We start from the raw sequence: 16987 nt of genomic DNA on the forward strand, positions 1-16987 counted from the left end.
GGGGGGGGGGGGGGGGGGGGGGGCAGCAAGTCAAGATATACAGTATGTGCAATAAATGTCAAGTGATGCTGGAATGAAATCCAGTCTAGGTTTTTACAGTGCTGTTAGAGGAAGCTGCACACACTGAGCAGTAAATGTTCCTGCCGTGAAATGCTGATTACGTGAAAGTTAACTTTTTAGGACAAACATATAAAAACTAACTAATGGAGCAAAAGGACTTGGATGTTAAAATATGACACGTGACTTAGGTGAGGTAAATCTATTCCAGTTTCATAATAGGCAAGATTGGTCATGATCTACAAAACCTGATTTTAATTTCAAACAGATATAGCGGAACACTATAGACTTTTCCAATCTATAACTGCATGTACGCAGTTTACAGTGATAATGGTAGCAGATTTAAACACAAAAATTTGTAGTAATTTTTCAAACAGTGGGTCCTTGATTTCAGAAGGACAAACATTAGAACTTGAAATGAGGTAAAAACTGCCACAGTTAGATTGTATCAACTGTAGCTAATTAGCTAAGTGAGCTAATTAGCTCCATGCATTGGTAGAAGTAGCTGTCTCTGGCTGATTTTTAAAAAATGTTCTGACTAACTTTTTTTTTGACACAAGACTCTAAAATGGGTCTTAAATATGTTAGAGCTGGTTAGTGATAAGAATACTTCATTCTAATATAAACCTATTGCTTAGCATACATATGTTGTAATTTTAAACTGTATATTTTCCCTTTGAATGTTGCAAAAGAAAAGAGTAGAAGGAAAGAAGAAGCAATGAGTTTGATGAATATCTTGGGTAATATTTAGCATACGCTGTGATAGTTTCCATGATTGACTTCCTTTTTTCATTCTTTAAAGGTTTGTAGAAAAAGAAAACAAGAAGGAAGACAGGACACCACTCTCCAGACTTGATATATATTGAGTAATGCTCATGCATGTGATCTTTTGATAGTTTGCGTTACACACTGACACAAAATGTACAAAGCACAAGTTTCGGGTTAGCATTATTACTTTGATTTAGATATCATATACCTATTGTAAGGGTTTAAACATGCACTGAAGCAGCCACATACAGTCCTCACTCTGTATACATGCTTACCTTGAAAAATATCCCTAGCTAATAAATACAAAATGTCAAACACAACAGTTTTGCCCAGGCTGTTAAATCCCTCCAGCAATTCAGGCACGTATCCAAGTGGTAAATATTTACTATCTGTGTAAACGCATGTGTGTACTGTATGTCAAGTGTAGTGGAAACCTTAAAATTAGTGCGTAGGTGCTGATCCTCTGGGATAATGGCAGTGAGCCAACTTCATATTCACCAATACAGACACCTCCCCACACCCACACAGAACACAAATATCTACAGCCTCTGAGAATGTTTAGCAGATAATCATCATGATCCGTTTGCTTTTTTCCAAGCTCAAAACTTTAATTTTATACTCATCTGTGAAACCATCAGCAGATTGTGGTAGTGAGCGATAGGGAGAAATCAAATGTAATGGTAGCGAGTTTGGCATTTCTGCTGTGTAATAATCGTAAAATGACTGCTATCTCTGCACTCGGCTGTTTCTATATGCAGCTACACGAGGTGCACCCACAGCTCACCTGGTTAAACGGCCTTATCACAGTGGCCTAGGCCCTTTGCTGCATATCACCCCCTCGCACTCCACTGTGGTCTAAAATAAAGGCAGAAATGCCAGAAAAAAAAGAGCGGACAGCCTCATATACTGTAGATAAGTACAGCTGTGAAGATCAGCGGCAGATTAAGAGCACAGAAGAATTTGGCCGAAGCAGAAAGAAAATGTGCACGCAAGCAAATCAGTGGCTCTTCAGGCGAGACCCTGGATAATCTATTATCACTCTAAATGTGAGACTAAGAAAGTGAGGATGAGGATTGGATCCCCCGTCAGTGAGAAGATGCAAATTCTAACTCATTTGAGAGTGGGAGAGGTCGTCTCTGTGCTTGTCCAGCTTTAAATGAAGCTGTTTGTCTTCCTAAATGAATACTCCCCACATCTAATCACTACATTTCTCTGCTCCTCTCCTGTCCTACTCCTCCTCATCCTGTTGCATCATGCCTGTGTCATCATCAGCCTGGCTCGGCATCAATTGAGCTTGTCTGCTGGCCTCTGCTTCACACCGCTTTGTCACAAAAGTTCTGATTAAACACATTGCAAGTTACTAAAGGAGACGGCAATTTATGGAAGCGTGTCTACCCATGTCTGCATGTTAGGCACTAAAAAGACCATAAAAAAGTAAAGTAGATGATACTAAAGGAAGACCAGGCAGGATGTGCTGCGATGCCAAAAGCAAATGATAATTTTCAGGGTGATGAAACCTTCAAGTGCAAAAGACTGTCCTCTCGTGTCAAAAATGTTTTCATTGCCACATCAAGCTGTCGGACTGTTTCGGCTGGCAGCGGGGACTTCCTGTCTAATTAACAGAGGCTTCAATCTCCATTTACATTTTATCACAAAAAACAATGTCAATGCAAAATTCTGAGCCTAAAGAACACAGGGCACAGATTTGCCGATGCAGACGTTAAAATGAGAACAAAGCTCTATGCTCACTGCCTCTCAGGAGCTGTGTGTGTTATCCTGCAGTGTTGTGTTTGTGTGTCATTTAAGGCATCACTCTCTTCCTCTAGTAACTCAGATAAGAACTGTGTTCAGAGTGACTTATTATTTTCAATTGAACGCAATTGCCACGTTCCAGATGCAAATTGTCAGTCTTAATGGTGAGCTTAGTGGGTGTATATTAATCAAACAACAGCCACAGCAAATGACGAGTGATTATGGGAGTTTAGTACTACGCTGTTCCAGGTCTGTGCCCATATTTCCTCTGATTAAAATTGTATGTCTATTAACCTGTTATTATTCAACTCTCTAATGGTTCTGTGTTATTGTTTGGCCATGATTGAAGATTAGTTTATCCAACTAGTTTCTTATGAGTTATCAGAGACTTGAAGGAATGAGTTAGTTGGCATAATATTTACCATTAATTCCCACTATTAATTTTTCTGGTAATTTTTAATAGCGATAGTGGAGATAGACAGGAAAGGCAGGGAGGCTGTTGCAGTAAGGATCCCATGATGGTCCTAGTTGAGGGATCATCGAAGTTGATACAAATCACGGAGTGATTTCACTAAAGTACAAAAATGTCATGCTCTAGAGGAAAGGTTACAGGATCACCAAAGTCAGTAGGAATCATCCTCTGGGACAACAAATGTCTGTGAAAAAAATAGTAATAGTAATCCATACAATAGATGTTGAAATACTGACAGATCAACAGACCAACACTGACATCCCTAAACTCACACTGTTAACATGGCTCTGAATTTGCAGCGCTACACCCATATATTGTGTATATATTAGAAGAGACAATCCATGCCTCCTTATCTTTACTACATCACTCTTCAGCAGTGCCTGACCCTGGGCCAGGCAATGTTTCGTAAAACTTAATATCAATGTACCTGTAAGTAAATTACATTTTGTCAAAATCAAAGTAATCCAATCACTTGTGAGGCTCTGACATTTTGCATCTTGCTAATAGGTTACCATGACATAAATGTAGATGGAAATCCCCGCTCAGCAGTTTTCTATTTTTTTTTTCTCTTACAGGCTGCTCTGCTTTATTTATTTAAGGTAACAGCGGTGAAGTCAGAAAGTTCTCAAACTTGCATAAGCTACGAAACTTCTGTTCAAGTGAAAAGTGTTTTTTTGTACAAATAATATAATTAATGATGTATTATTTTCACTGTAAAATTAACAGTGCAAAAGTAAAATTTACTTTACACAAGTGGGGAATGATTCTGATAAATTGTTTTCAGAGCAGGAATTACACTAATTAACGAGTGAGATTAGGTTTAATTGTCTCAAAGTCTCTCTTTAGTATTAAAAGGAACAAAGCCTGCGAGCCAGTTCAGACAGACACTCGCACATGACAAACTCTACTCAGTGAAACATCTACAGTATATCTAACGCACCCTTTGCAAAAAGATGTCCTATTTAAGAGGGCATACTGCACATTACACAATGTTTTGCTTTGGTAAACTGTACTCTGAACAGTACTCATTTGTAAACAATTTCTGTAAACCTCTTGTGGTCCCAACCTCATCCTCCAACTACCCGTATGCCTTAATTTTAAGTTTCTGTTCGGAGAATAGCTCGAACTTGTGGGAAACAATGTCCCAATGAGAATGTTCCTTCAAGGCTGACTGAACTGTGCTGAAGTGAAGACATAAAATATAATATAATTCCAACAACAATGTAATGTTATTTAACCAATAAAAGCTTTAGATGGTGATGAGGACATATCATAAGACAAATATTTGTATCTAGTGTTTTGACAAGAGTTGTGTATTTGATACTTAATGCTGATTAGTCATGATCCACAAAAAAATATATATACTTTTTTTCTTTTTTTGTGAAACATTTCAATAGACCACTTTCCTGGCTACTGGAAGCAAAGCCATAGCAGTTTTTAATTAAAATGTGATCACATTTTGAGGTCAGAAATAAGTGGAAGAACAGAAGCTGTTACAGAATCACAGGATATACAGATATTTACGTTTTGAATAGCAATTTGCATAATGTCTGCTGGGAAACAGAAGCGCGCACACACACACACACGCGCGCACACGCGCACACACACACACACACACACACACACACACACACACACACACACACACACACACACAAAATAATGACAAATTAAAAACATTACTGATATGAAATTATTCCTGGTTGTGTCAGTTAATTGATTCAGTATAATAATATGTGAAAGTGGGTATAATTCCAGAGAAATCTGTGAACACATATACACAGATATTTTGCACTTGTATTATTGAAATATTTGACCAGTATTTTCAAGTCATCATAAGTTGTGGAAATTCTACAAGGCTAATTCATCACCTCCAACCTCTTCCTTTAGGCTTTGCCCTCCTGCTCCATCTCCATCGGTCACCACTACTCCTGACACCTCCACCTGCCCCTGGCTAGCAGTTAGACAGCCCTGTTATTCTCCTGTGTGCCCAGAGATGAGAGGAGCAAGCAGACTGATTGACTCCTGGGGCCGTCAGGGCTAATCCACAGCTACAGGCTAAAAGCAGGACACACTCTCTCTCTCTCTCTCTCGCTCTCTCTCTCTTGACTGCTTTCCCTTCATATCTCTCTGTCTACCCAGCCAAACACTCTTTTCCTCCCAACACTTTGGCTCTAGGCTAATGCTTTCTTTCTGTTTGACTGTCACTTTCCGTTGTTATCACTTTATATTTTCTCTCTGTTGTCTGACTTTCTCTTGCCGCTATTGCAGAAAAGGAATGAAAGACAGAGTTGTGACTAGCAGCGGTTTGAAATGTACCAATTTCTGCCCCTGCATGGTATGGTGAGTATAAAATCCATGATCTGTTTGCACTTGGTCTCTCCTCTTTGGGGGGAAATGTGTTGTAGATGTGAAGTTTTATGAGAGGAGGTAAGGGCAAGAAGCACAACAAATTCAAAGCGGGAAAAAGTACAGCCAGTTCCATTTTCATTTTTGGCAAAGTCATAGATTTGATAAGTTTCTCTTACTGTGAAATAAGTCTGGCAAGTGCACCAGTCACAATTGAATACACAGGATTAAAATAAAGCCCACTTGTAGAGTTTGTCACCAAGGACAAAGCTGAAAAATGACTATTCTTATCAGGCTACATTTCTTTTTCTCATTAGAATAACCATTAAATGCCAGGACAGCTTAGGTACAAACAACCAGTGGATGATGCCCTTGGCTAAGAATATTCAGCATTGTTATTACTATGATTATTTTCCTCGGCCACATAAAAGCAGATGATGAAGGAAATGAAATAACAACAAGCAGGGACCAGAGGAAGCCAGCAGCAGGGCTCGCATGTGAGGAATGGCTCACTGGAAAATGTCACAATACATTATGCTGCAGCTAAACAGTCAGGAAGACTAATTCACAGGTGGACTACAGCAAGGTAATAGAGGAGAATGAAAAAAGATAAATGAAGTCAAAATATAAAATGAGAAAGGGAGGAGGTGAGCGCAGGAGCAGAGGAGCTTTGAACTGAAGCGATTTTGGAAATTTTATGATTATATGAAGTGTCTGCCTTGGTATAAAATTCTACCTAAATGTAGTTAAATCCTTTTCCTGTCACTTTACTATGCCCAGCAAAACAGAAAAAAAACTTACCTATTACTACCACCAGCACAATACTGAACCTTATACACACATGCACTGCTGCATTCTCCCATTTCTCTTCATATCCTCTAACACATTCCACTGTTGTCCACTCTTGTAAAAGCTACACGACTCCAAACACATTCACGCACAATGGGTACATGCATGTTGAGGCCTGTATCTGATCACACTGCAATACTTCTCTTTCTTTTTTCGGTGTGCTGAACGATGTTGTGCTGTATTGTCCTCGGTTAGAAAAGGTGTTTCCACAGCCAGTGCAGACCAACTACACCAAATACAGCCAGAGGACAAATCACAAACAGAGAATATGAAGCTACACATAGTAAGACACCACGCAACCAGGAACAAACCCCTTGAAACAGGTTCAAAAATAGTAAATAATAAAAATAATAAAAAAGAAACAAAAAAAAAAACGGGATAAGAAATGAAGAATGAACAAAAGAAAAACGAAAAGCGCATGTTTTGTGACATGTCAGCTACTGGAATGTAGTTTTTGCAGAGTGAATCTTGCTCAAATATTGATTAACCTTATTAAGATGTGTATTAAAATGTGTGTCAGATATCTCTTTAGACTGGGTTTTTTTCCCTCTTTCAGTTAACCCCCCAAATACTTAAGAATGACACATTCAACATTATGCAAATAGTGAAGTTACCCTGCCTTAATTCAGAGAGAAACTCCCTCGTGCTCGCTTGACTGTGAATTGATTTAAGTGAAAATGTAAAATTAAAAACGATTAATTTGCCATTCCGCTTTCCTCTGGTCAGTGTATTTCATAGAGAGAGAAGCTACTAATGTGTGAATGATACGCTACCCTATTTGGTTTTAAATTTTCCAGTTTCTCACTATCCATCTTGCCACTGCATAAGTCAAAGACCTTGTTAAAAGTCCCTTCAGATAAACCACTTCATTCTGTCCCATCACTCATCAGTCTCCTCAGGGCTTTCGGCAAAAACTATCGCATAACACCCTGCTAATCTGATTGGCTGATCAGAACTGTAAATGAAACCAACCAGAGCCAATTACAATAGGCACAAGTCATTAAGAGAGATGACTTTGGGGAGAGGAACGATGCAGGGGACAGGTGCATCGCTGCTAGTCTGGCAAATTACTTTCAGAATAGAGTTTGGGTTATCAGTTGCTGGTTATTATACCAAGTGATTTGAGAATGAGGGTATTGATACAGCTTTAAGTAGGCTTACACTGCAAGCTCTTTTTGTGCTAATTAAACACTAAAATTGCCTTCCTTAGGAGATTTCTTATTTTGGTCTCTTCCCAGAAAAACTCTGCTGAAGGATTTTTACTGCGATAAGCTGCCGGATCAAAATGAAAAAAGTGTTGTGACGCATCCAAGTGAAACAACTTTAATTAGCAAGTTTGTTAAACTCACACAATTCACAGCACTTAAGCAGGATCTCTGGCCTACAGGGCCAATCTGAAATGATAAAATCTGAAAAATTCTTTTAAACAGTTTACCTGTTTAACTTTTATTGTACAACGCCTTATATCAACTGTACAAACAGCAGCGAGCCAAGTTACACACTCAAAAATAGTTAAAGCCCCTATACAGGTGCCTGTTCACCCCCTACCTGCATACCTGAATCTCATTCCCCTAACAAAGGCCTCTTTCCCTCAGTTCTCCTCCACATTGTGTGTATTCAGTGAAGACGTTTTAACATGTCACAGTAGGAAAATCACAGGTTGCAAATGATAAAATGAATGATGGCTGAATTCCATTTACTTGCTGCAGTTTCAGGGTCCTGGCATTGTATATGCTGGCTCACTCTCATGATTTACTGTGATACTTGAATAGAAAAGAGCCGGAACACCTGTGCTTTTCCTGCAATGTCAAGTGACACTTACTACATCCCAATGCCGATAACTGCACCCACGTTTCCATCACTTGCATCTTTGTCCCAACCACTGAAGATGCACGAAAAAGATGTGAGAAACGAGACAGAGATAAGATATTTCCTCTGAATTTCCATCTCATGCATGACCCACTGTCAGTCATCTTTAACAGCCCTGGTAACTTTTGATGGTTTGGAGTTTGTATTTGCACATACTACATTGTTCATATAGTAACATTTATTAAATGTTAGCATATCAGTCGAACCAGTGTGTAAATGGATCTACATATGTATCATGTCATTTATCAATCATGTTTGGAGGTAGTCTAGCTTGCACTGTGATTGATCTCAGTCAATTAATCCATACAGTGGGACTACATTCTTAAGAAAGAAATTCCCCAAACAAGTTGAAAGGTTACCTGACTCTTCCTGCTAGCTTAAGCAGTCTTAAATTAGAGACTACACCCAACCTAACAGCTCTGTGAAGATGCAGTTATAGGCACAGAGGTGCTTTGAGTTCAATGTCATCACCAACATGCTCAAAATGGCAACATTAATATGATGGTGTTACCATGTACAAGTACACCATGAGACTGATGGGATTAGTTTTGCAGGTATTTGGCCATAAATTAAGGTATTGATTAAGATTTTGACTTTGTGATTGTGCAAGAGAAAAAGAGCATTACCAAAGTGATCTCATGGCGGTGTTAGATGAGAAGTTTGGGATTACCAAAGTCACTGTGATTCATTATCTGGGAACCACGAATGTCTATACAATTTCATGGCAATTCAAGTAGTAGATGTTGAGATATTTTACAGGATTATTGAAAACTTTGACCTGCAGGTGGTGCTAAAGGAAAAGTCTGGGTTTCTATTTCTTGGTCGACCAGCACCGTCAGGTAGGTGGATTTTGTTACCTTCAGTTTTGTTACCTTCAAGCTCTTTTCCCCTGTTTACAGTCCTTATGCTACGCTAAGCTAAGCAGCTGCTGGCTGTTGTCTTATATTTAATGGACAGGTATGTGAGTGGTAACGATCTTCTCATCTAACTGTTGGCAAAAAAGCACATAAGTGCATCTCCCACAATGATTAACTATTCCTTTACAGAACGGTATGTGTCCTGAAACTATAAAATCAAGGATTATCGATTTAAAACACATTACTTTGATACTTATGTGCAGTTTATGTGTATATTGTATATGTGGGGTGCTTTGGTGAGTTTTCACGTGTGCAGGATGAAGGATAGAATTAAGCAGTCCCCTGCCGATAATAGAATATGTGTGAGACTGTATAATTAAAACACCCTCCAACCCCTGCACACTATAGTACCACCACTGCCACCACACAGCCCAGATAGTTAAACACATACACTGACGTACACAGATGGTGCTTTCAATTCTTCATCAGGAGCTAAGCCTCTGACAGATTTCCTATGTAGCTCTAATGACGTGCTTTCAAGATAAACTGAAAGACATCCTCCATCAGCCATGTTTGCCTGATTCCATCATCTGACTTCATCTTTCATTATCTATCCCTCTCCATCTCCACTACCAACTAATCTCATTTCATCTGGATCCCTGTCATTAAAACTACACCCAAAGCTGTTCATAGAGGAGGCCCTGGTGGAAAACCCTGATAGAGATGTGCAAGGTGTGGAGGTGGAGGGCACTTTTTAAATTTTAATCATATTGAATATTGTCACTTTCCACATAACCAGCTGTTTCAATGTTTTAGCCTGGCATCATTGTACTCAGAAAGAGGCTCTCTCACTGAGTGGGTAGAGGAGTGCTTGTTTTAGCGTGCCAGGCGCAGCGATAACTTTTGATCTGTGGATGAATCAGTATTCAAGGACACAAGAGAGCCAGGGCCTAATAACGGCCAACAAGAGAGAGACGTTTCTTCCCTGGCAAAGCAAAACAAGGGTATTCTTTAATCACACACATAATGTGGTCCTGTTTACAAGGTGGCAACTTCCTCAAAAGGTTCAGCAACAAGTTGAGAAATGAAAGACAGAGGCAAAGTGAGAAAAGACACAGTGTGTATTTGGGGTTAATGAGGCAGTGTGGGAAGACAGGGGAGGCAGCAGAAGGCAAGACGGTGTTGAGCTGTGATCTTCTGCGGTTTCCAGAGCATATCCCATTACACTGCAATTACCCTGGGTCAAGACGCCTTGATTCCCCACCCTGCAGCCTTCCCTCACGCTGGCATCACCCCTGTCTATGGCTGCACAGGGTCACAATTGATTGGCTGAGCAAGAACACATTTCAGCAAGGTAGTTAACCTACTCGGCTCTGTGGCTGTCTCCATAAAGAGATTGACAAGAGAGAGATACATAGATGGAGTGAAAGCGACCTTAAGACAAGAAGGGGGGAAGTAAACACTTCCAGAATTCAAATAACCCAGTTTTGGTCAAAATGCTGTCTCACAAAGCCTCCAGTCTTCATTCTCTCTTATTTCTAAAAAAATCACATCATTCCTTTGTCCTGTCATTTTTTAATTTTCACCTTTCACTTTTCTCCCTATCTGGTCTCTTGAGCTTGTCTCATTTTCTACCATGTCTCTCTTTTTTGTCTCCCTGACACTGAGCCTCTCGTTACTATATTTACCATTCTATTAGACACAGTCTGCTCTTTAGCTCTTGCTCTAGTATAATGGATTCTTTAAAAAGCTGAAGCAGGCAGTCATGGCTGATTTCTAGCATTCACTATGCCTATATCTGCTAACAGTTCAGTCCCAAAACCTCTATTAATCAACACCGATTCATCAATAACTAAATCAGGGTTTAGTAGAGTTTCATTACACATCTAAAAGCCAAATTTAGCACTTATTCCGCTGTATAACAGTGAATAAAGTATAAGCTACTGGACCAGTTCTAGGTTTGGAGGAGTGGTTGAATGAGACCTATAAAGCCAGAGACCTTTAAATGAAATAATTGTCAGTTTACTAAAATAAAACAAGTGATACACAAACTATTCACAACTCTCAAGTTTTAGTCAATTAACCCTCTGTTTCCAAACAGACTGCCCTAATAGTTGTTTCAACCTCAATTTTGAGCTTTTGAATTCATGCTTTTGTTTGAGGGCCGGTCTTTAACATTCTTTTAGGGCTAACGGGCTCGTCCCGTCTTGTCCCTTGTCTTGGATCTTTTACCCTTCAACTCAAAACATGACAACAGCAGTACAATGGAAAATAATATAAGACATTCTAGCAGGACATCAATAAAATTCAGTTCGATCACTTCACTTCAGTTCAGTATCCGTTCAGTTCAATAGAGAAAGGAAAATCCACAGTCCTACCACAAAAGCAGTGAAGCAGTGTTTTGTGGGCAAAGCTAAACCATATGCTGGTAGTCCAATTGCTGCAATGTTCTTCAAGTCATTAGTTATGAATTTCACGGGTGAGGCTCGTCATTTGATGTTGTGTGTGAGTGCGCTGCCCACTGCTGCCACACAGACACACACAGAAACAGAGGAGATCCAAGCCCACAGCTCAAGGAATCAGAAACTCCCAGGAAAAAAAAAACCCTGCCCTGCATGATCTGTTCTGAAATCTGTTTAATAACAAGATAAAGGTTATTAACAAGAATAGCACCTGGAGAACTAAAAGAATATCTGTAAACACTAACATACATCTTGGCAATAACTTCCATTCTATTCTATTCTTGGCCTGGGGATTTCAGCGCAGTGGGCCGACGCACTCACTCTCAGACTTTATCATTTCTGTGCTGTATTTTTAGGCAGCCTGATCACAGCTGGCTAAAGACACAACATGAGTCTATCTATCTGCATTTAGCCTGCAAGGCTGCCTGACTGTGTGCTGGTGACATGACAGACACTTAGCAGCGAAACCATTGTATCTGGGCTGGCCTGAAACACGGAAATTACTCAGCCTATTATGGCAATGAGCGGCACACTGGTTCCCAGCAGTTAGCATGGCAATGAGGCAGCACAGTGGCAGACATCACACATGAAGATGGACACATGTAAAGACACACACACACACACACACACACACAGACACACACACAGAAGGAGGTTTCGCTGCTACTGACAGCTGCTACCACTGTCGGTCTTTTTCTCTTTTGCAAGAGAAGAGAGAGAGAGATGATGAACCCATTATTCCTGTCACAGAGACGTGGACAGATACACACATGCTGCACGTAGACACACGCACACACATTCACACACAATTTTATCTAATTTTACATCCATCTGAGCACTAAAGAGTTTGTTCTCTGACCCATTAAAATTCAGCCACCCCTCTATCCTTTTGCCTCCTCCTTTTGATTTGAACCAGAGGGGATGTGATCTGACTGCGATGAACGCTGAGACTTACCACACTGCTCAGTCTGAGTGCGTCTATGTGTGTGTAACGCTTAATATTCCTGTAATTAACAAAGCTCTCTTTGACTGTGTGGAGGATGTCGCACTGTGATACAGATAGACAGACACACACACGCACAAGGAGTTCTCAGTCTAAACGGAGGTCTCTCCTCTGTACGTCCATGTGTTCAAAGCAAATACTGTTTTTCTCTTTCGTGCATAACTTAAGAGTTTCTAATAGCAGGTTCTGTGGTGGCAGACGCAGAGGACTGTGTGTGTGTGTGTGTGTGTGTGTGTGTGTGTGTGTGTATGTGCACCACCGTGTTTCAGACGACTGGGGCTTTGATAATGTATTCATGCCTTCCAATGACAAATGACTCCCACCAGGAGGCGGTTTAACATTTAAATGAGGAGCAGGAGAAAACATTGAACCACAACACACAGCAGCAAGTGGAGACACAGGGGCAAGCCAGAGAGGCACTGCATGTAACAGGACAAAGACATTAAAAACCAGGATGAACACATGATTTCAATCCACCCACACACAGACACACAGATCCTCCAGCACTGAATCCAAAAACTAATGTGATGGAAGAAGAAGGGGGTAAGATGTGGGAACAGCTGGCGTCCCGGTGGGGAATCAGAGAGCAGAGGAGAATTTGTTTGAGTGCAAAACCAGCAGCTACTGATGAGAGTTTATATAAACAGCCCGTCAAGCCCTCTGCTCAGGTTGGAACAATATCTCCTCAAACAATATCGCACCACACCGTCGGCCTGCCAGGTGCCGCTGCCCAGGCTAAAGTGGATTGTGCCTTTCCAGTCATTAACTCAAAAGCAGAAACACATGATCAGAAGCAGGGGTACAACATGCACAAATACAGATGCATGGATGACTGTGAGCCCCAGTGTATGTAACTAAACTGACAGATTAATACTCATGTGTACATATGCACATGTGCACACACAATGAAAATCACACATTATAGAGTGACAAATGGCTTCTCCTGCAAGCGCAGTTGACTGCTATGGCAACAGAGTGTAACCTCCAGACTACAGACTCATTTCTGCAAATTCCCCAGCTGTGATGACCTCTGACCTTGACGCAACCATGTCATTAGTTCACTACGTTGTTAAACCCTCAGATCCTGTGCTCTTCTCTTCTCTGCTCCTCTCGTCTTTTTGTTTGTCCTATTTCTGTCTTCCGTCCTCCTGTCTTTCTTGATCCTGACTTCCTTCTTTCCCTGTAGTATGTTTGCTCCATCGTCCACCATCTGTTGCTGCCTGGAGGGCTGCTGCAGCTGACCTGCCCTCATGCTGTTAACCAGGAGCTACAGTCAATCTGTTGCTAACCATGCAAAACATTTACCAAGAGTATATTTCCTGTTTCAAGCTAGCACACAAGGTCAAATCAGCTTACACTGGTCATGGGGCCGGCCATTGACAAAGGAGAAAATTCTTATCCCAGAAAAACTTTTAACCCAGGTTCAGATCTATAAACAAAACTGGCAGCATGTATTTAAATTTGAGAGATATTACTGAGTAGGCAAAAATCTAAGTTTATGGTTGATGAGGCAGATTTTTATTGTCAAGTGTAATGAAAAAATGTAGATAATATAATGTAATGGCATCTCTCTAACTTCCCTTAATACCTGCTGCTCTCAGTCCATTTCTCCTATTCCACAATATGTTTTCCCAATTGTTTTTTGTGCTGTGGTTCTTCTCATCCATGCCTCTCCTTTGACCTCCTTCCTTTCTGTTTGACAAGGCTCTATTTCTCCTTCTCTCACTCTCACCCTCTCCCTCTCCAGTGCAGGGTGGATATGTATTCATCTGAAGTCTTTATGTGCAAGATAAAGATGAAGATGTAAGGGTCAATCGATATCCTGTTGGTAGTCTACATAGGTGGGCTGTCATACAATCATTGCGCAGATCGCTGTGGGGAAGGAGCAAATTTGTCCTGTTGACGGCAGAGTGTGCAGCAAAAAAGGTGAGGCAGGGGTCAAGCTGATATCAGTGCTCTGCTCACATTTCAACCACAGGAGAGCCACATGTATTCAAACGTTGGGACAGTAAGTTGTTTAAGGTCGAGGTTAAGGGATTTTTACGGTTCTACTCGCCTGAATCTATATATGTGCATTTTGTGCAAAAGAAAGCAGCATGGACACGAATGTATCTAAACTATCTCACATCTTAAACATAAATAATCCTCAGAGGATGAATCCGAATAACTTTGTCCATCCCTTGACTCTCTCTCTAGCTCTACCAGCAGATCAAATTTTTAATTTATCCACTGAAATATCTCAACATCTCAACATGTAATAAATATATGAATGTCAGTTATAATAATCATCCACTTATAGACATCAATTTGACCCAGACAGACGTGATCACTTTAAGTTTCGATTTCCACCGTAATATCAAGTTGTATCGTCTTCCCTCTGGCTCCAACACTAATCTTACTCTGTGTCCACTCATAATCTTCACCATTTCTCTTCTCCACATCTTCCTTACTCACTTCCATGGCTCTATATCTTTTTCCTTTTATCTCCCCTTTATGTCCCTTCCTTTCTCTTCCTCGCTTGACCCTTCCACCTCCTCCACCTTCTTCTCCTGCCCCATCCTTACTCCTCTTTCAATGCTCATCTATCTAAGGCTGCTGAATTCCCCAGCACAACAGTGCTATTCTGCTGCCTACTAATAGAATCTCTCAGTTCCTCTAATGGATCTGTCAGAATCTCCCTGAGCACAGGAGACCAGATAGATTGATAGTGAGAGGGAGAGAGACAGAGAGAGAGGGGGACAAAGAGACAGAGAGACGGTGAGATGGAGAGTGAACCAAAGAGAAGAAAAGAGAGACGCGCCGGGGCATCTCAACACTTTCATCTGTGCCTCGGAAAGTCTCAGAGTAACAGCTCCACCGACACTGCCAACCAGCCACCATATGCTCCAATAAAGGCAATCCCACTTAAGACGATCCCAATGTCACCATGGGAAAGTGATACTTTCACTGTGACCAGGTCAAACTAATAGACAAAGTAAGTCCTTTCCAAGTATGTAGGTCTACTATACTTATACACGGTCTACTGTACTCATTTGTTTCTACCTTTTCATGTTTGCTTCAACAATTCTACACCAACACTCGTCACCCAGGAGGAGTTATTTGAAAAACAAAAGAATGGATCTATGGTGGGAAACCTTGCTGGCATGCTCCCACTGCACTAAGCAGAATCTTTATCCAATTCTAATTCCCTTAAAAAACTTTAAACACATTGAATACTTTATAAAAACATGTTTGTTTAAAGTGGTAGTTACAGTTAACTTTTTATAATCAGTTTCAGAGAGTAAATTCAAAGCCTCTCATTGACTAGCTACCAATTACTGTTGCATTATATCAGTGAAAAAGAAGCAAAATGGACATTTATTGATTTGAAGGTTCTGGTCTTATAGATTATTTTACATATGTCACATACTGTTTACATCTAATTGCCTTCTCTAGATTTCATTCAGTGGGGGTATCTGCAACTCACCGTTATCTGTGGCGATGAAGACAGCTGTGTATTTATTGTCATGGACATAAGGAGACTCACGATCCAGCGAGGCTGAAGTGTTGACAGTTCCTCTGACTGGGTTCACACTCAGCCAGCCTGCTGGGTCTCGCAGAACAGCATACCTGGGGTACAGTAAAAAAAAAAAAATAAATAAATAAATAAAATAAAGGAAGAAGTTTTTACCATATAAGTACCATAACATCAAATACACAGTGTATCATGCAGAAAAGTTGCCTTCCCAGTTTATTTTGGGCCTGTAGTTTTTTCGGTTCCATGCAAGTCAGACTGATAAAGACAACACAGACATTCAAAAACTCCATATTTGTCTCGTACTGTGTGTATCTGAATTTGCAAAACACAAGCCTAAAAAACATTCCCATTTAGGGAAACAATACTTTGAGATATTACATTTTTGGGACATAGGGCATACGAAATGTGGTTGCTTTTCCTACTGTGCATACTACTGCTTAAAAGACACATACATGTTTTAGATATTTATAGCTTCACATATCATCGATAATACTTAAGTTTTGTTTCATTTCATCCGAATGTTGCACATATGCATAGCAAGACCAGTTAACAATTGCATGAAAAGAAAAGAAATATATATATTAAAAAAGCTTAGCTACAAAAAAAAACATTTTCTTTTTCTTTTCATTTTTAAAGAATCTAAAGATGTCGCTTAGATGGCACATTATTCATCTTTTTAGTGTGGCCTTTCAAACAAAAGCTTTCTGAGTGAAAACAGAGTAGGTGAGACCCCGGCAGGTCTGGCAAGTCTAAAAACAAGCAGTTCCAGTGTCTTGTGAGGGATTTAGAAGATGGCACAATAAATAAAAAGGCTATACTCAAATCAAATCAATAACAAACGCTCTAATCAAAATATACCACTAGAAAAATGCAGTCCGACAGGGTTTCACCATCTGATGTAAGATACTACACAGGCGACATTTCAAGAGTGTTGAAAATTCTGACACATACCTAAAATAACTTAAAAATCCTTTATGTTTTGCTTCTCCGGCCACAGGCCAGCGCTGTACCTGTGAGTGAGTGAGTGGCCAA

The 16987-nt window shown here is 40.3% G+C and overlaps 1 protein-coding gene across 1 annotated transcript in view; it reads right to left on the reverse strand.

Moving 5' to 3' along the window:
- cdh13 (cadherin 13, H-cadherin (heart)) overlaps window positions 1-16987 on the reverse strand; it is a 310913-nt gene that overhangs the window by 32377 nt on the left and 261549 nt on the right. The window contains exon 12 of the mRNA XM_087177984.1: window positions 15905-16047. Within this exon, the coding sequence (XP_087034110.1) occupies window positions 15905-16047 (143 nt within the window). The remainder of the gene's footprint in view (window positions 1-15904; window positions 16048-16987) is intronic.

Source organism: Seriola lalandi, unplaced genomic scaffold (genome assembly GCF_002814215.2).
Source record: "Seriola lalandi dorsalis isolate HSWRI2012SDOR001 ecotype SW California unplaced genomic scaffold, Sedor1 jcf7180002054671, whole genome shotgun sequence".
Lineage (NCBI taxonomy): Eukaryota > Metazoa > Chordata > Actinopteri > Carangiformes > Carangidae > Seriola > Seriola lalandi.